Source organism: Rhipicephalus sanguineus, chromosome 4 (genome assembly GCF_013339695.2).
Source record: "Rhipicephalus sanguineus isolate Rsan-2018 chromosome 4, BIME_Rsan_1.4, whole genome shotgun sequence".
NCBI lineage: Eukaryota > Metazoa > Arthropoda > Arachnida > Ixodida > Ixodidae > Rhipicephalus > Rhipicephalus sanguineus.
This window is the reverse complement of record NC_051179.1, coordinates 128753489-128767422: the sequence shown is the minus strand read 5'-3', so window position 1 is coordinate 128767422 and position 13934 is coordinate 128753489. Positions and strand designations below refer to the sequence as shown.

Genomic DNA, 13934 nt, shown 5'->3' with positions numbered 1-13934 from the left:
GTACCATGACTGTAAGTAACTGCAAAGTGTCAGCTGTCATGCAGACTGGAGCATGAGTCAGTTTGATCAATGAGAAGCAAGTGGACAAAAAGGCATTTTCACAGGGAGAGCTGTTAAGAGTCCCAAGTTACAACGGAACATGCTGAAAGCTAGCGTAATGAACGTAGTATGTAAAAGTGAATTATAGAAGTCAAGAGCAGATCATGAAAAGTCTTGTCATTACAGGAGTAGAATTTGATTTCCTTTTGACAAGGCCTGATCTGAACCTACTTAAAATGAATGTTCCATGGAATGACGTCATCACCACCGAGATTTCAACTTCGTCCACTCTCAATACAGAAAAGTCACGTGCTCTGAAGAGGTTGCACCAATATTTCCTGAGCTTTTATGTGTTGTGAACTACGCCCCAGCAACTAAAGTAATTGAGGTACCTTTCGAACTTCGAGACAAAAGTGTCATGGGAAACGAACCACATGGACTATACCACAAAAAGAAAGCCTAGGTAAAGCTCAAAGGAATGTTAAATTCTGGCATTATCAGATCGCCAACTTCCATACTTGCTTCACCGATTACCATTGTACCAAAGACGGGTTGTGTCGATTGTGCAATGACTATACACTTGTTGACAAGCTAATCGACTGCTTCCCGTTTCCCATGCATTGATGAAATAATCGACCAGACGGGATGATGCAGGTGGTTCTCCAGGACTGATTTATGTAAGGGTTATTGACAAGTACCACTGAAAGAAGAAACCAAGAGGTTCACTTCTTTCATGAAGCCTTTTGATGTCTATGAGTACAACTGGCTCCTATTTCGATGGAAAAATTCTGGAGCGTGGTTCCAGGAAATGATTAATACCCCTGTCACACGGCGCAACTTAAGTGTACTTTGAGGGAGTGCACTTCGCCACTAGTGCCATTCGCACGCTGTCAAACGGGAACGTTTAGTGACACTCGCTGCAAAGCGCACTTGCCGGCGAGTGCGTTCGCCAAACTCACTTCGCCGAGACGGAGTGTCTAGCCTCAATAGCAGTGGCTCGAAAATAAATAAGTTATTATCCGAAGCCGAGTTCATAGCATTTTTGAACTATCGTTTTCTTTATTAGGAATATTCTTATGCATTAAAACATACTATGATACAAAAAACTGCTTTGCTATTCTCGTTCTCGGGCAGTTTACAGCCACGACCGCCAGGGGCATGCCCAACGCCGTGCAATGGCTGCAGCCGCCGCGTTTGTGGGTAAATTTTATTTTAAGGGGTGGTTATAGCTGTAACACAGTATTACTCAAGAAACATTGCCTGAAATAACAAATACCTGTTGTGCTACTTAAGTACCCATCGCCATTACAATCATTTTCAAAGTGCACTTCCCTTTCTCGTGTAGCAGCGCGCTGCCAAAGTGCCATTCTGGGGGCGTAAGTGCACTCGCTCAAAATGACACTAAACTTGCCAGTGTGACCGGGGTATAACATGGTGCTCGTTGGAAAATTCTGCAACGTGCATGTTGTCAACATACTAGTCTACTCAAGATCAAGAGAAGACCACATTGCCCACATGTCAATGGTTTTAGGAGCGCTAACTAAAGCACTGCTTAAAATAAACGTTTAGAAGAGTGAACTTTTTAGCCAGACGGTCGTTTCCTTAGGCAGGTCTTTTGATGGGAAAACTAAAAGCACCAAGGAAGAGGGCACTGAGCGGATAAAAAATCACAGTTTCACTGCAAGGGCTAAGCAATGAATAGACAGTTATAGTTTAGTGGGTTTGACAAAAGAAACTCTCTGACAAAAGAAACTCAGAAGACTTCTGTTTAACCAATGCATAGTGGGGACTGCGGCACAATATGTTGTCAATTTATTCGGACATAACGCAAGCAAGACAGTGCAATACAGGAAATGTGCCAACCACGAAGATAGCTGTCACAATACCAGCTGTTCCTTTACTTCCATGAAGACTACGTGAGCAGTACAAGTGCGTAGAGCTACTGTACTTTGGGAGCCACATGTAGAAACATTGAATGCCAGTGAAAATGTGAAATCATCCACGTGCACAGAATTATGCACAAGTGCAAACTGGATCCAATTATCTTGGGGAGCTTTGAGAAAGGCAGTGGAAGTGATGGCGTGCTTCACATAAGCTGCTGATGTCGTTGTTTTGTAGAGTAACGCCAGATCAGATCCTAAAGGAGTGTTACTTCGTGTAACATTCCGATTTGTTGCTATCACATTTATTGGTTTGCCCTTTGGGCAAGACCCAGACTTTCCTTTTTAGCTTAAGGCGAATGCAGAAACATACCTGAGGAAATAGCCTGAGGCTCTGTTTGTGTAGCACTTGTTGACAGAATTTTCTTTTCATTTGCTTGTGATGCTTCGTGGCGGGTTAGTAGTTGCGCTTGAACAGATTTATCTGCAGCATGGCCTGGCTCACACAGCGGCTCTGGTGATGTTTCTCCAGCTTGTCCCAACTCGCAAGTCAGACCTGGTGCTGCATCATATACTTGATCTGCTGCGAAGCCATCCTGAAATAAATTGGCTTGTGTTGTTGCAAGGGATAACACCAAAGATTATTGCTGGCAAAAGAAATGAAAGCCCTTTTACATGATCTGTTTTGCTAGAACTACTTGGTGCTGCCGTTTCCCCAATGGGTGGGTCTCCCGTCCAAGCATATGAAACAGATAATCAAAATATGAGTTTTTATGTTTTTGTTGAATCTTGTTCGGTGGCACTACAAATATCTTAATGTTCACTCTCCAGTTCGTTTTATTTTACTTGACATTTCGTGTGACTTTTTGTCACAAAGAATAGCAACTGAAGCGAGTTTTAATGAAACAACACAAGAAAACTAATGCAAGTGTAACAAGTTGTAGTAAACAAAAAAAAACACCATCTCTAGCTGCAACTCGAACCAGGGTTTTTTGAGTAGGAAGCAGGCATTCTACCTCTTCGACAGTTTGGTGGAACTGCGCACAGCTCACAAATGACCGCATACTGCAGGCCACCAATCATAGTGCCACAGGTGGCTTTACCCTGTTTTCGCTTCACTTTTGATGCACTGGTGGTGTGGCCGCTCCGAGCCCTTCTCCTGGTTCTAGTGCACAGTCATAACTCCGCGAACAGCAAACCCCCTACCGAACATGATTTCTTTAACAGCTAGGCTACATACTGATGTTATGTAAATTAATGCGTAGTACCCGCAGCGAAAAACCAATGTAGAAAGCTAACACTTTCTATGAAGGCCTCATTGAATTTTATGAAAGTGGAATAAAAGCCCTCTGCAGGACACGTAAAGCCGACAGGGAAGACTACATACATCAGGAAAGTAAAAACTTTGCGAAATTTTGATGTCAAAGAAGTGTTTTGATGGTCGCCTGATGCGCATGCCATCGGATAGTGTTCGAGAGGCTGACGAGGGTTGGGAGATGAAAGCCGCCTTGCCAATGCCACTCGAAGACGGCACTCCAGGGACGGCTGCTATGTACACTAAAGCTCAATGCTTGCACATCACTTAGACAACGCCCGAACGGGATGCTGCATGGAGTCTTTCATATTGACTCTTGTTCACCACGGCTTCAATCGTTATGCAGTATTGCATTCAACGATTTCAACACTCTCAAAGCCCATTTTACGACTCGAATGTTGAATAGTGCGTCTGAGTCACATTCACAAAATTTGTCCATGTGAATTTCTGTGGTCATGCAGTCATAGCCTCGGTTGACAACTTCAAACAGCACATGACAGACTACCGACTATCGAGGCATCCCACAGAAGAGAGAGGCCCCGGTTCGGAGCCCTTCGGCAAAAGCATCACCAGCGACAGAAGAGAGCTACAGAGGTTTAAAGGCCAACTGTGGCGATTTTCTGAGGTTGGTTGGTCTCAATAAAATTCGTTAGGTATGTTCACTTGCACAATTCTGTCATTATGCCAAATTACAGCTTGAAGCGATACGCAGATTGTTGACAAATGAATTTTATTGGTTATCTCGAATGACCCGCCTCGCTTCACGCAATTATTCACAACATTGTTCCTGTGACGTCATTTGTGGCAAAGCGACAGGAGTGACGGAACCAAAATGCCACAACAGCGTCTTCTGTCCACAAGGCATCAATCATGTGTGTTTGGTCAGCGCTTCGTCGGTTGTGTGTGCAAAATTATGTTCCTTGTGGGTGGGTGTGCCATGCGTAGGAAATGATGTTGTTTTATGGGCTGTGCACAATTCCCCATAACATTCAAGCAACGCTTGCAACAAACGACCCTTCCTCTTGATGTTACAGTGTTTTAGCTAGCAGTGCCGATTTACCGCACGGAAAGTATGGTAATACCATACCGGCTGAAGAGTGCACATGCGCAAACTTCGCCGTACAGGAACACTTCCCGTAATGTATGTGGTTCATCGTGACTGGATCTATCCATATACGGTAAACTGTGCATCGTGTGAAAGGTGGCTCATACTTGATTTATATTAAACTGCATCAATCCTACCATCGCGATGCCAAATGCCGCTATCTACAAGCTTGTGCACTTTTCCAATAACAGCATTAAAATGTGTTGGTTTGTCCGCAAACTTCTTAGCTTTAGCAATCCGCTTTTTACATTTCCTGAGGTGCACTCTGCCGCATTGGTGGGGGCTGGGACAACTGTTACCGCCAGAACGAAAGACTCCGAGACCAACAGCTAGGCGTTTCGCGACTTTTCTGCTAGAGGAAGGGCGCATGCGCCGTGGCATTGTGAAAATGCGGATTTACCCAATCGCAGCAGCCACAAACTTGAGCTTGAGCGGCCTGGACAGGTGGTGCCAGTTGCAACCAGGCAAGCAGATAACTAAACAAGTGTGTTCTACTTCACCAAAGGGAAACGGCGATTTTAACTGGTCTCGAATGCGACCGAATCGTAGCTGTCATTGTCTAGACAGCTTCCAAGAACTTATGCACGTGTCACGATCAGTCACAGCCGTGGTACGGCTGGTGCAGCGTGGACACTTTTCCGCTGGGTGTCTGCTCTTCACGGCTTTCGCCGCTTTCATACTCCGAGCTGGCAGGATCGGCATGCCTTGCACGACTTCCGGTTCTTACCAGCTTACACGTCACGCGAAGACAGTATACTGCTAGGTATTGGTGTTTCAGTATTGCGTCTTTTCGCTTATTAAAAATTATATTCGAATTTGCTGAGCATTTCTCTTATTGGCAACGTGAAAAGAGCGCCTCAGCAACATGAAAGCACCATTACCCTGACATGGTGAAGAAAAATCGCCTGAGTTGGACATTAAGTAACAGGCATTTTACTTTTTTTTAAGCGAAACTCCCAGTATTAACTCCGCAAAATTAAAACACCTAGCATGTACAGGTGCCCCAAAAGTAAAACGGAGCACGCGAGCTGTGGCCAAACGGGGCGAAACTGCATGCCAGTGCGCTCTATCGGAAGATGCGCTGAGGATAGCGAGAGTGCGTCGGCATATCCGGCTGACCCCTCCCGATATTCTGACGCTCGCCTTATCGCCGGCTACCATCACTGTTCGTTGCTACTATCACTGCTCGTCAGGGGGCACTTCTAACGCTTTATGCATTTGTTTGCCCGCGTCGTGATGAAATTTTCGGAGGCATGCGCTTAAGGGACACTAAAGGCAAATACAGGGTGAAAGCTCAATGTATGACAACTTCTAAAACGCCAATATTATCAACAGCAGTGCCCTACTTACCGAGAAATTAAGCTAAATGGATGGATGGATGGATGCTATGAGCGTCCCCTTTATAACGGGGCGGTGACATGTCTGCCACCAGGCTCGAAGGATAAAAAAAGAAAAAAAAAGAAAAAAACTTCCTTGTTTCATGTTGTCCTAATGCCTTATCTAAATGTATCACATGACGAGCGCCATGAGTGGGACATTTTCAATGTGATCCCGATGACTTATGAGAGTCTGCCTACAATAAAAAAGTAGTAATCAAACTAGCAGCAATAAAAAAAGAACCTTCCGTGCGTCAAAAGACATAATAAAATGCTGTTTGTTCGTTTCCGTTTGATTCATGGAAAAAAGAACCTCTGTGGCGTTGCCATGGGGAACGGCTCGTGTGGTTCAAAGGTTCCGTTTTCGCCGAACTGCGCTTCGCCCGGCGCCCTGCTTCGCTAGTAGTTTCGGGATTGCGTACTGCCGCGTGTGTTTTGCGCGCTCGTGAAAGTCGCTCTAACAGAAAGTTCGACAAAATGCCGCATGCAACGACGCCGGCACTACGAGCCCTCAGCAGCATACCGCATTCATCAGGGCTCAAGCCGCTGAATTGGAGCCCAGCGTCGCGAGCCAATGTCTCGTTGTCAAGTTCTCCGTCCACATCCATTGCGGCGATTGCGGCAAGCTTCGATGGCCGTTGTCGCTGCTGTGGGTCCCGCTACTTTCGCTCTTCTGCTACTAGTGTCGGCGGCCGCGCAGTAAAGGCGGGCAACATTGGGCACGGCAGCAGTGACGTATGAAAGTCAGATTTCAGGCGGGTGATTTGAAGTGCGCTAACGCGATGCGGACCACTAAAACGTGATTTTATTTCAAAATAAGCACCTTGACATAAAAGTAGCACTGCGAGGTTTCTGGACCGCTATTTCAACAATCAACGTCGACTTGATATATGCCTTTAGTGTCCCTTAAGAGGCTTGAACACAAGTACGCGTTGCAGCGTGTCAGCGCGTGACCTTCTGGCGCGGCGCCGCGTCAGGAAGTCACGCGCTGACACGCTGCAACGCGTACGTGTGTTCAGGCGATGCGCTTTCTGCATCACCGAACGAGCAGTGATGGTAGGAGCGCGGCTTCCCTCCAGCTGGCAGTATGGGTCAGCCGGATATGCCGACGCACTCTGGCTATCTGCTGCGCATCTTCTGAGAGAGCGCGCTGGCATGCAGTTTCGCCCTTAGTTTCGCTCCGTTTGGCCACAGCTCGCGTGCTCCGTTTTACTTTTGGGGCACCTGTATGTGCCATTGAAAGTGGGCAACCCCACCAATGGCCCACTAAGCTGACGCAAAACGGAGGACTCGGCAGTATATTCTTTATTTATTTTTATAGGCAATATACCTCCGTGCCGTGTGCAACACACCTTCGCTGTTCTTCCACCTTCACAGAGTGGTACGGCCTCATGAATTATTTTTTCTACGTGCGGTATAATAAGCTACAACTTACCTCACGTTTTCGTCTCTTCGAGAGTGCTGCTCTCCGCGCCTGCGGTTCATTCTGTTCGTAAACGAAGACAGACGGCACCACGCCTGGCTTCAGTCGAGCAGATTTCACCGGAATTCCCATCACACGCATTAGCAATAAACTCCGCTGGTAGTCACTGTCACGAAAATGTTTCGAGCATAGAACAGTGGTTCTCGAAAGCTTGAAATCACTTCTCTTTAGAGCAGCGATCCACTGAGCAGCTTGTTTTTTCTCACGTGGGAACTTGTGAAAGAGGACATCGTCTCGGCCACTGGTGCTCGTACAGCACTAGGCAGCGCACACGTACGGCATGGTGAGACGAAGTTCTACGTCTGACAGCAGTTCTTTCTAGAGTAAACCTTAAACGTAGGGTGGAGACGTTGATGAGTTAGGATAGAATGGACGACTATCACGGAAAACCAGCACACAGTCATATCACGAGCGTCCTGGACGCTCAGTGTAAACAAACTTTCGTGTAAACAAATTCACGTCTTGTGGGCGCTGCCATCTTGGCTTCAGAAAACAAAATTCAAACTTGTGCAGTAGACCATGTGACCGTCAGCGGCCAATAGCGGCCGCAGCTTGAGTGACCTAAATTGAAGAGTGTCCAAAGCGCCACGCGAATATACGGGAGGAGCGATGGGCTCTTGCTGTGAACTGCCAAGCAGCGGCGCTGCTGTGCCGAACCTGTTCGCTGGAGGCGGACAGCAGAACCACGGCTATCATAGCCGTGGCAGAACCCTCGCTGGAGGGTTTCGCTAGAGGACGGACGTGTTTTTCGTGGGCTCCGGAATGACAGCGTCAGATAAGCTTTTTTTTTTGCATGATTCGAGCTTGTTTTTTTAGTTATATGAGTACATAAGCCACTAGATTGAAGCTTAATAGGGCTTACAGCTTTGTACTGTTTCCTGTGTGACCGTCGCCTGGGTTTTTTTTATTATTATTTGTTTGTTCGGCCACCACGTGGCTGAAAGGTACACATGTGCTTTGAAGTGTAGCATACTTGCGGAGTTTGGCGGCTAAATTTGCCCCTACAGTTTCAGCTTTCCCGTAAAGCTCCTGTGTAAAGTTCTTGGGTTACGTGCGCCCCAGTGACACGGGCACACCACAGACGCTGGCACGGACGCACGCCTGCCCCAGAAAGGGGTAGTGGGCTGACTGGGGGCCGTGCACTGACGCACTTTATGTCTCACCTGGTAGATGGCGCTACCACCACCTGCAATGTAAGCGACGCGTTGCTGCCCTCAGCGCGAAGGTTAGTTTGCCAGCGCTTCAAGCGCAAACTACTCTTGTGCAACCCCTGTACATAGCCATTTTCGTTGCTTTTTTTTCTTTTGCGTGAGCATATTCTTGCTTTGGCCGTCGTTCTGGCGCATGAAGTATCGCTAAACATGAGCGCGTCATCAGCGGGCGCCGGATGCAATATATGCTGTAAACCGCCAGTTTTGTATTGCAGTAGCGAGCTCTGGCTTAAAAAAAAAGATCTCGCAGTTTTATTGCGTTTAGATAATCAATTAATTTATGGGGTTTTACGTGCCAGAACCACTTTGATTATGAAGCACGCCGTAGTGGAGGACTGCGGAAATTTCGACCACCTGGGGTTCTTTAACGTGCACTGACATCGATTGCCTTTAGCAGGCACGTAGCCAGGATTTTTTTTCGGGGGGGGGGGGGGGGGGCAAGGCCTAATTGTTCGAAAGAAAGTCTTTCCATGGCAAAAACAAAAAAATAGTGGCCTGGGAATATAGAAGGCTGGAAAAATTTCGGGGGGGGGGCCGGGCCCCCCGGGCCCCCCCCTTGCCTACGTGCCTGGCCTTTAGATAAAAGAGACTAATATTTTCGTGCTAGCGTTTGTACTCGGTAGTCTCTTTAGTGAGGTCATACTCTCACTAAATAAAACAATATTACTACAAACTTAAGCACCTTACGCACTCTCAGTTGATATATTCTCCTAAAAAGTGCAAGAAAATGTTTGGGAGTGCACAACAGGAAAGACCTATCCTAATCATGCCCAAGAAATAAAAGACCGAAAGTAAGGGTAGACCATGCAATCAGATTTTGCTTCTTGAAGACCCCTCACATGCTGGAAATTATATTTGTGTAAGAAATTGCATGCAAACACTGCTATCACTTGAGTGCAAAATTCAGTTAGCAATTCTGCGGACACTATAATATGCCTAAAAGGTTCATTTGCACTCTTTTCTACAGAACTATTTGTCCGCACTCCTGTATTTAGAAAAATGAATTTGTAATGAAGGTGTGGAAAAATGTAGACAACAATCGTTCACGGAAATAAGTGAAAAGTTTATTTGGTGGGGCAGCACAATGACCTTACTACAAAAGCCATGCGTATCAATCACTTTCATTTTTTTTTTCAAAGTGAAAACAGATGGAAAAAAGCTGAAATAGCTTGAAGAGGGCCTTGCCCCATTTTGTACTTATCAGCGTGTGCGGCAAAAAGCATGTCTCCTAAAACAGATGCTAGAAAAATACTCACAAATAGGCGCTAAATATTTTCAATAGCATACTTAGCATAGCATAAATTAAAAAAGTTCACAAAAGCACATGAATACTCAACACATATTGTTCACACAATAAGTAAAGACACTGAATCCGAAGAAATACTAAAAAAATGACAAATAATAGACACATTTCCATTCAAACACATGTATTTTTATACAGATCTACTGATGTTATGGTAGATCATATTAATCGCACTGTTGATTGTACGCCAAGGACCAAAGCCACAATTGAATTAAGCAGAGTTGGCACTTATTCAAGGGTTTATTGCTATAGTATGCATGGCGAGTGGCAACATACTATCTTGCTTGTTTTTCAAATCTGGCGTTTTCTTGTATTTGGGTCAGTGAAACAGAAAAAGAATATTCAGAGAAGATTCATACTTCAAGTTTAACCTGCACTTGTAAAATCTAAACGCAGGAACAATAATAAAATTTAAAAAATCTTCTATAGCAAGGAAAAAAAATTTAAGAGCAGCGGCTTATCTTTAAGTGCCTTGCTTTTTGGCGTTTGTCTGCTCTGTCTGTGTTTAGCCCCTTAATGTAAAAACGAAGTCGCGTAACAACATAGAATTGGATTATTTTTTGAGAGAGCATTGAGGCATGGCTTGGGCACCCAACCTCTTGCCAAGGCCTTGCTTTCACAATGGTCAGCACATCTAAAATGCTGTCTGCATGGAGTTCTTCACATGAAAAGCAGCCCGTCAACAAGTCTTGCTACCAATCTACATTATTCACAACTGCAGGAACTGAAAAATGAAACGTATTGACGAAGCAATGCTCGGCCGAAAACCTGCAGCGACGACGAAACACAGCAGCAGCCCTACAGCAGCGGGGGCGAAGGCGCGAAGGCTCCCATTGCTGACGATGGTAGCGCCGCCACGCGGGCACTCAGGAAAACGAAAACTCGTTTACATTTTTTGCGCCGCGGCAACGTACCCTCTCCCCGGAGAGTGGGCTCACTACCCAACATTCTAGAACACTATATAGGTGGTATTCACGTGTAAGTACAGTGTACTAGAATGGGGCAGTGGGCTCACTGCCGTATCCCTGCGCCGCGCCGCCGCGGTCCTCTCCGCGTCGACAGCCTGGGCGCCCGCCAGGGGCGCTGCTGCCAGTTTCTCCTGAAAACTTCTCTTGCGGGGTGCGAAGCGCGTCCCCTGGTCGGGGTTACGCTGGTTACGATGTAGTTCCGGGGGGATCAACAAACGCGGAGTTGAAGGCGGTAAGAGGGCCACCACAATGACACATAAAAAGAGACCACAAAAAAAATGGAGGAAGGAGGGGGTCGAGCATTTTATTCTTCTTTTAAGCTGATGCCCCTGCAGCGCATATTCGCGCCATTCATTCGTTTGAAGGACCTTTGTCGATCGGCACCACGCGTGCCGCTTTGCTGCACTTACGTATGCTTGTTTTTCTGAAGGATCGGCATTTGTGTCTGTCCGCAAACTGCAACCGTCTCAAAGACGGTCCGCCGCTGCATCTGGACGGGAGGGACGCGTTACAGCCTCCGGCGGTCGTGCACACAGGGCATGCAGCGTACGTGCAGAGAAATTGCTGGGGCAGCGTTTGACAACAAGAACAGCTGGACCCAACGAAGCTAGGAGTGACCGCGTAGTCAAGTGCCGTAACAAAAAAAAAACAAAAAAAAACAGGAGGGTGGTGACAGCAAAAGCATACTCGTGTACAGAAAAAGGAGATGTAGAGGGGAGAAGTAGCTCATTAGGAAGCGGGAGACCCGTAGGGATTGGGCTCCTTTTGGGATGCTCCAGTGCCTGTTAGATCAACGTCGTCGTCGGCTGTTTATTGGTCGTGACCATTTCTGCATTGTTAATCATGGAAAGTATTTGCGCATACATGGGCAGGGGTTCGTGTAAATAAAATCAGATCAGACGTCTATCGGGCCAGGAGGAGGAGCAAATCTGCCTGCTCATTGCCGGGTGTGCGGCTGTTCTCCTGATCTGAAAGGCACGCAATAAAATTATTGGTAAGGGAACCACGCAATTAATACGAACGGGAAGCGATTGAAGCGCAAATCTGGAAACATATGGTTCGAACAAATGCATTACTGTATCTGTCACTATCAAAGAAAGAGATTGCTTTGGTTACTCATGTCATTCTCTCTTATTGTGAATCACACGTGTTTTATGTACGACGCATGCGCGCTTGGCTTATCAGGGAACGTTATATGTGGTTTCATTAAACTTGTTGCTATCCAGCGAGTGTCTTCTCTTCTTGTGTAAGCGTCCGTAAGCTGGTTTTTTCGTTTCTTCAAGTATGTATACCAACAGGCCCAGAAACAGATTCTCCTATTACAAGACCAGCTCATATATGCGAATAAAAAAAAGAAAAAGAAGTGAGGCGTTGTTGTGGGACTCGAAAGACGAGAGTGAAGTTGCTATGATCGTTACAGTGGCGAAAGGGCATTGAAAATCGTATCGATCCCCCCCCCCCCCCCTTAGCAGGACAAAAAAAAAAAAAAACTTCAACCGCTCAACTACACGCGCCCTATCTGTTACTGCAGCGGCTACGTGTTGGAGCATTCATCTATGCAATATCCGCTTAAAACATTGCCCACCCTTCGTAAATCAGTCACAGCGACAGTAATTTATTTCACAACTCACAGAAAAGTAGCATCAAAAGAAGCTCCGTGTGTTGCGCACCGTAACTTTGACTTTTCTTGCGCGCAAAACAGCAACGCGCGCTAGCCGCGCCCAGCAATCCGCCGGAAAGTTTCAGGTGACGCTGGGAGCCGCGCCGCCTGTCGGCGGCGACATGAAGTGCGTCACGCTCCGCCGCTCAGTGAGCGCACTACAAACTTCTAGAACACTGTACGTGTAAGTACAGTGACACTGTAGTGTAAGCAACGCTGCGCTCTCGTGCGGCATGACGGGAAGCGCTCGAACCGGCGCGGTGAGACTTCCGCTTCCTGTCGCCATGTTTTTGGGGGAGTGCTTTCGTTTCGTGCTGCTGTGAAGCGTAAGAGCTGCGCTGACCGGGCATTGTAATCAGGCGTCATCAACATAATTCCAAATATGGTTAACTGTGCTGTGTTGGGATGCAACAACGAGTCAAGGCGGAAAGCTGACTGTGGTGAAAACACGACGAAAGTCAGTTTTTTTTCTGTTCCGACTGTTGTTCGTCGGCAGTGCAACCAGACCCTCGAGGTCTCAACGAAACGTCGGGCGGAATGGTTTCGTCGCCTCAACCGTGGTTACGTTAATACCAACGCTACTCACTACAAGGTCTGCAGCGAGCACTTCGTTTCTGGTGAGTGCCTTTTTGTCGTTCTGCTACATATAGCGCAACATAAATATCATGGACTGGGCTTGCATAGGTTGGTCGACGCTAGTAATGCTGTACCGTTTGTAGTTAGCATCAGGGGCGTAGCCAAGGGGGGGGGGGGGTTCAACGCCCCCCCCCCCCCGAAATTTTTCAGTTTTGCTTGCGTATATATACACGCACACATACAAACGCACGCACGAACATAAAGTATGGTTGAACCCCCCCCCCCCGAAAAAAATTTCTGGCTACGCCCCTGGTTAGCATAACGTTTGTTGGTTTGTTTGAGGTAGCGAGCTTAAAGATAGCTGTGTAAGCGTCATTGCTTTAAAAAGGCACGCGTGCACTCCGAAAACAAGAGCTGCGGAATCAATTTGCTATGTGCTCATTGCTTTTCCCCGTAGTGCTGGTGCCTGTGTCACCGTGTATCGTGAAGATGTCACGAACTCGTCGCAGTAATGTAATTGTCATGTCATGCAGTTCGTGGACATATCCTACCGTTTACTGTAGCGCTTAGAGTGGCAGATTGGGGCCACTTGTCATTAAATTTCGATAGCAGGTGGAGGGAGAGCAATGAACATTAGTAAAGGGTGCTGCCCTGTCACGTTCCCCCATTCACCTTTTGTTTTTCTTTTAAATCAAACTGACTTCATACCGCGTACTCGCGCTTCTAAGCGCGAGTTCGCGGTATTGATTGTCGGTCACAGCGGCAGCGTTTTCACGTTTTTGTAATGCAAAAGTGCCCGTGTGTTTGGTTAATGAACCCAAGCTACTGTAGAATCCCCCACTGCGGCGTGCTCAAAGTGATGTTGGCCAACACCAGAAATTAACTAATGCCCAGACATTATTCCTGTTGGTTTTTGTGAAATGGCTATCATTGTTCTGGAAACGAGCGACACTTGTGCTGTCGATTCCGTTGCTTCAAATTATCTTGCGCACGACCCCTTAGAACAGTGCCTAATTCA

General features: G+C 46.7%; 1 protein-coding gene across 8 annotated transcripts in view; it reads right to left on the bottom strand.

Moving 5' to 3' along the window:
* LOC119390677 (gastrula zinc finger protein XlCGF57.1) overlaps nucleotides 1-13934 on the bottom strand; it is a 963551-nt gene that overhangs the window by 169384 nt on the left and 780233 nt on the right. For 2 of the 8 annotated variants that reach the window (XM_049415122.1, XM_049415125.1), the window contains exon 4: nucleotides 2293-2415. The exons of 5 other annotated variants lie outside the window; for them this stretch is intronic. In XM_049415122.1, the coding sequence (XP_049271079.1) occupies nucleotides 2293-2415 (123 nt within the window). Of the gene's footprint in view, nucleotides 1-2292; nucleotides 2516-7150; nucleotides 7508-13934 lie in introns of those variants that run through there. One more of the 8 variants, XM_037658361.2, reaches the window with a different exon arrangement.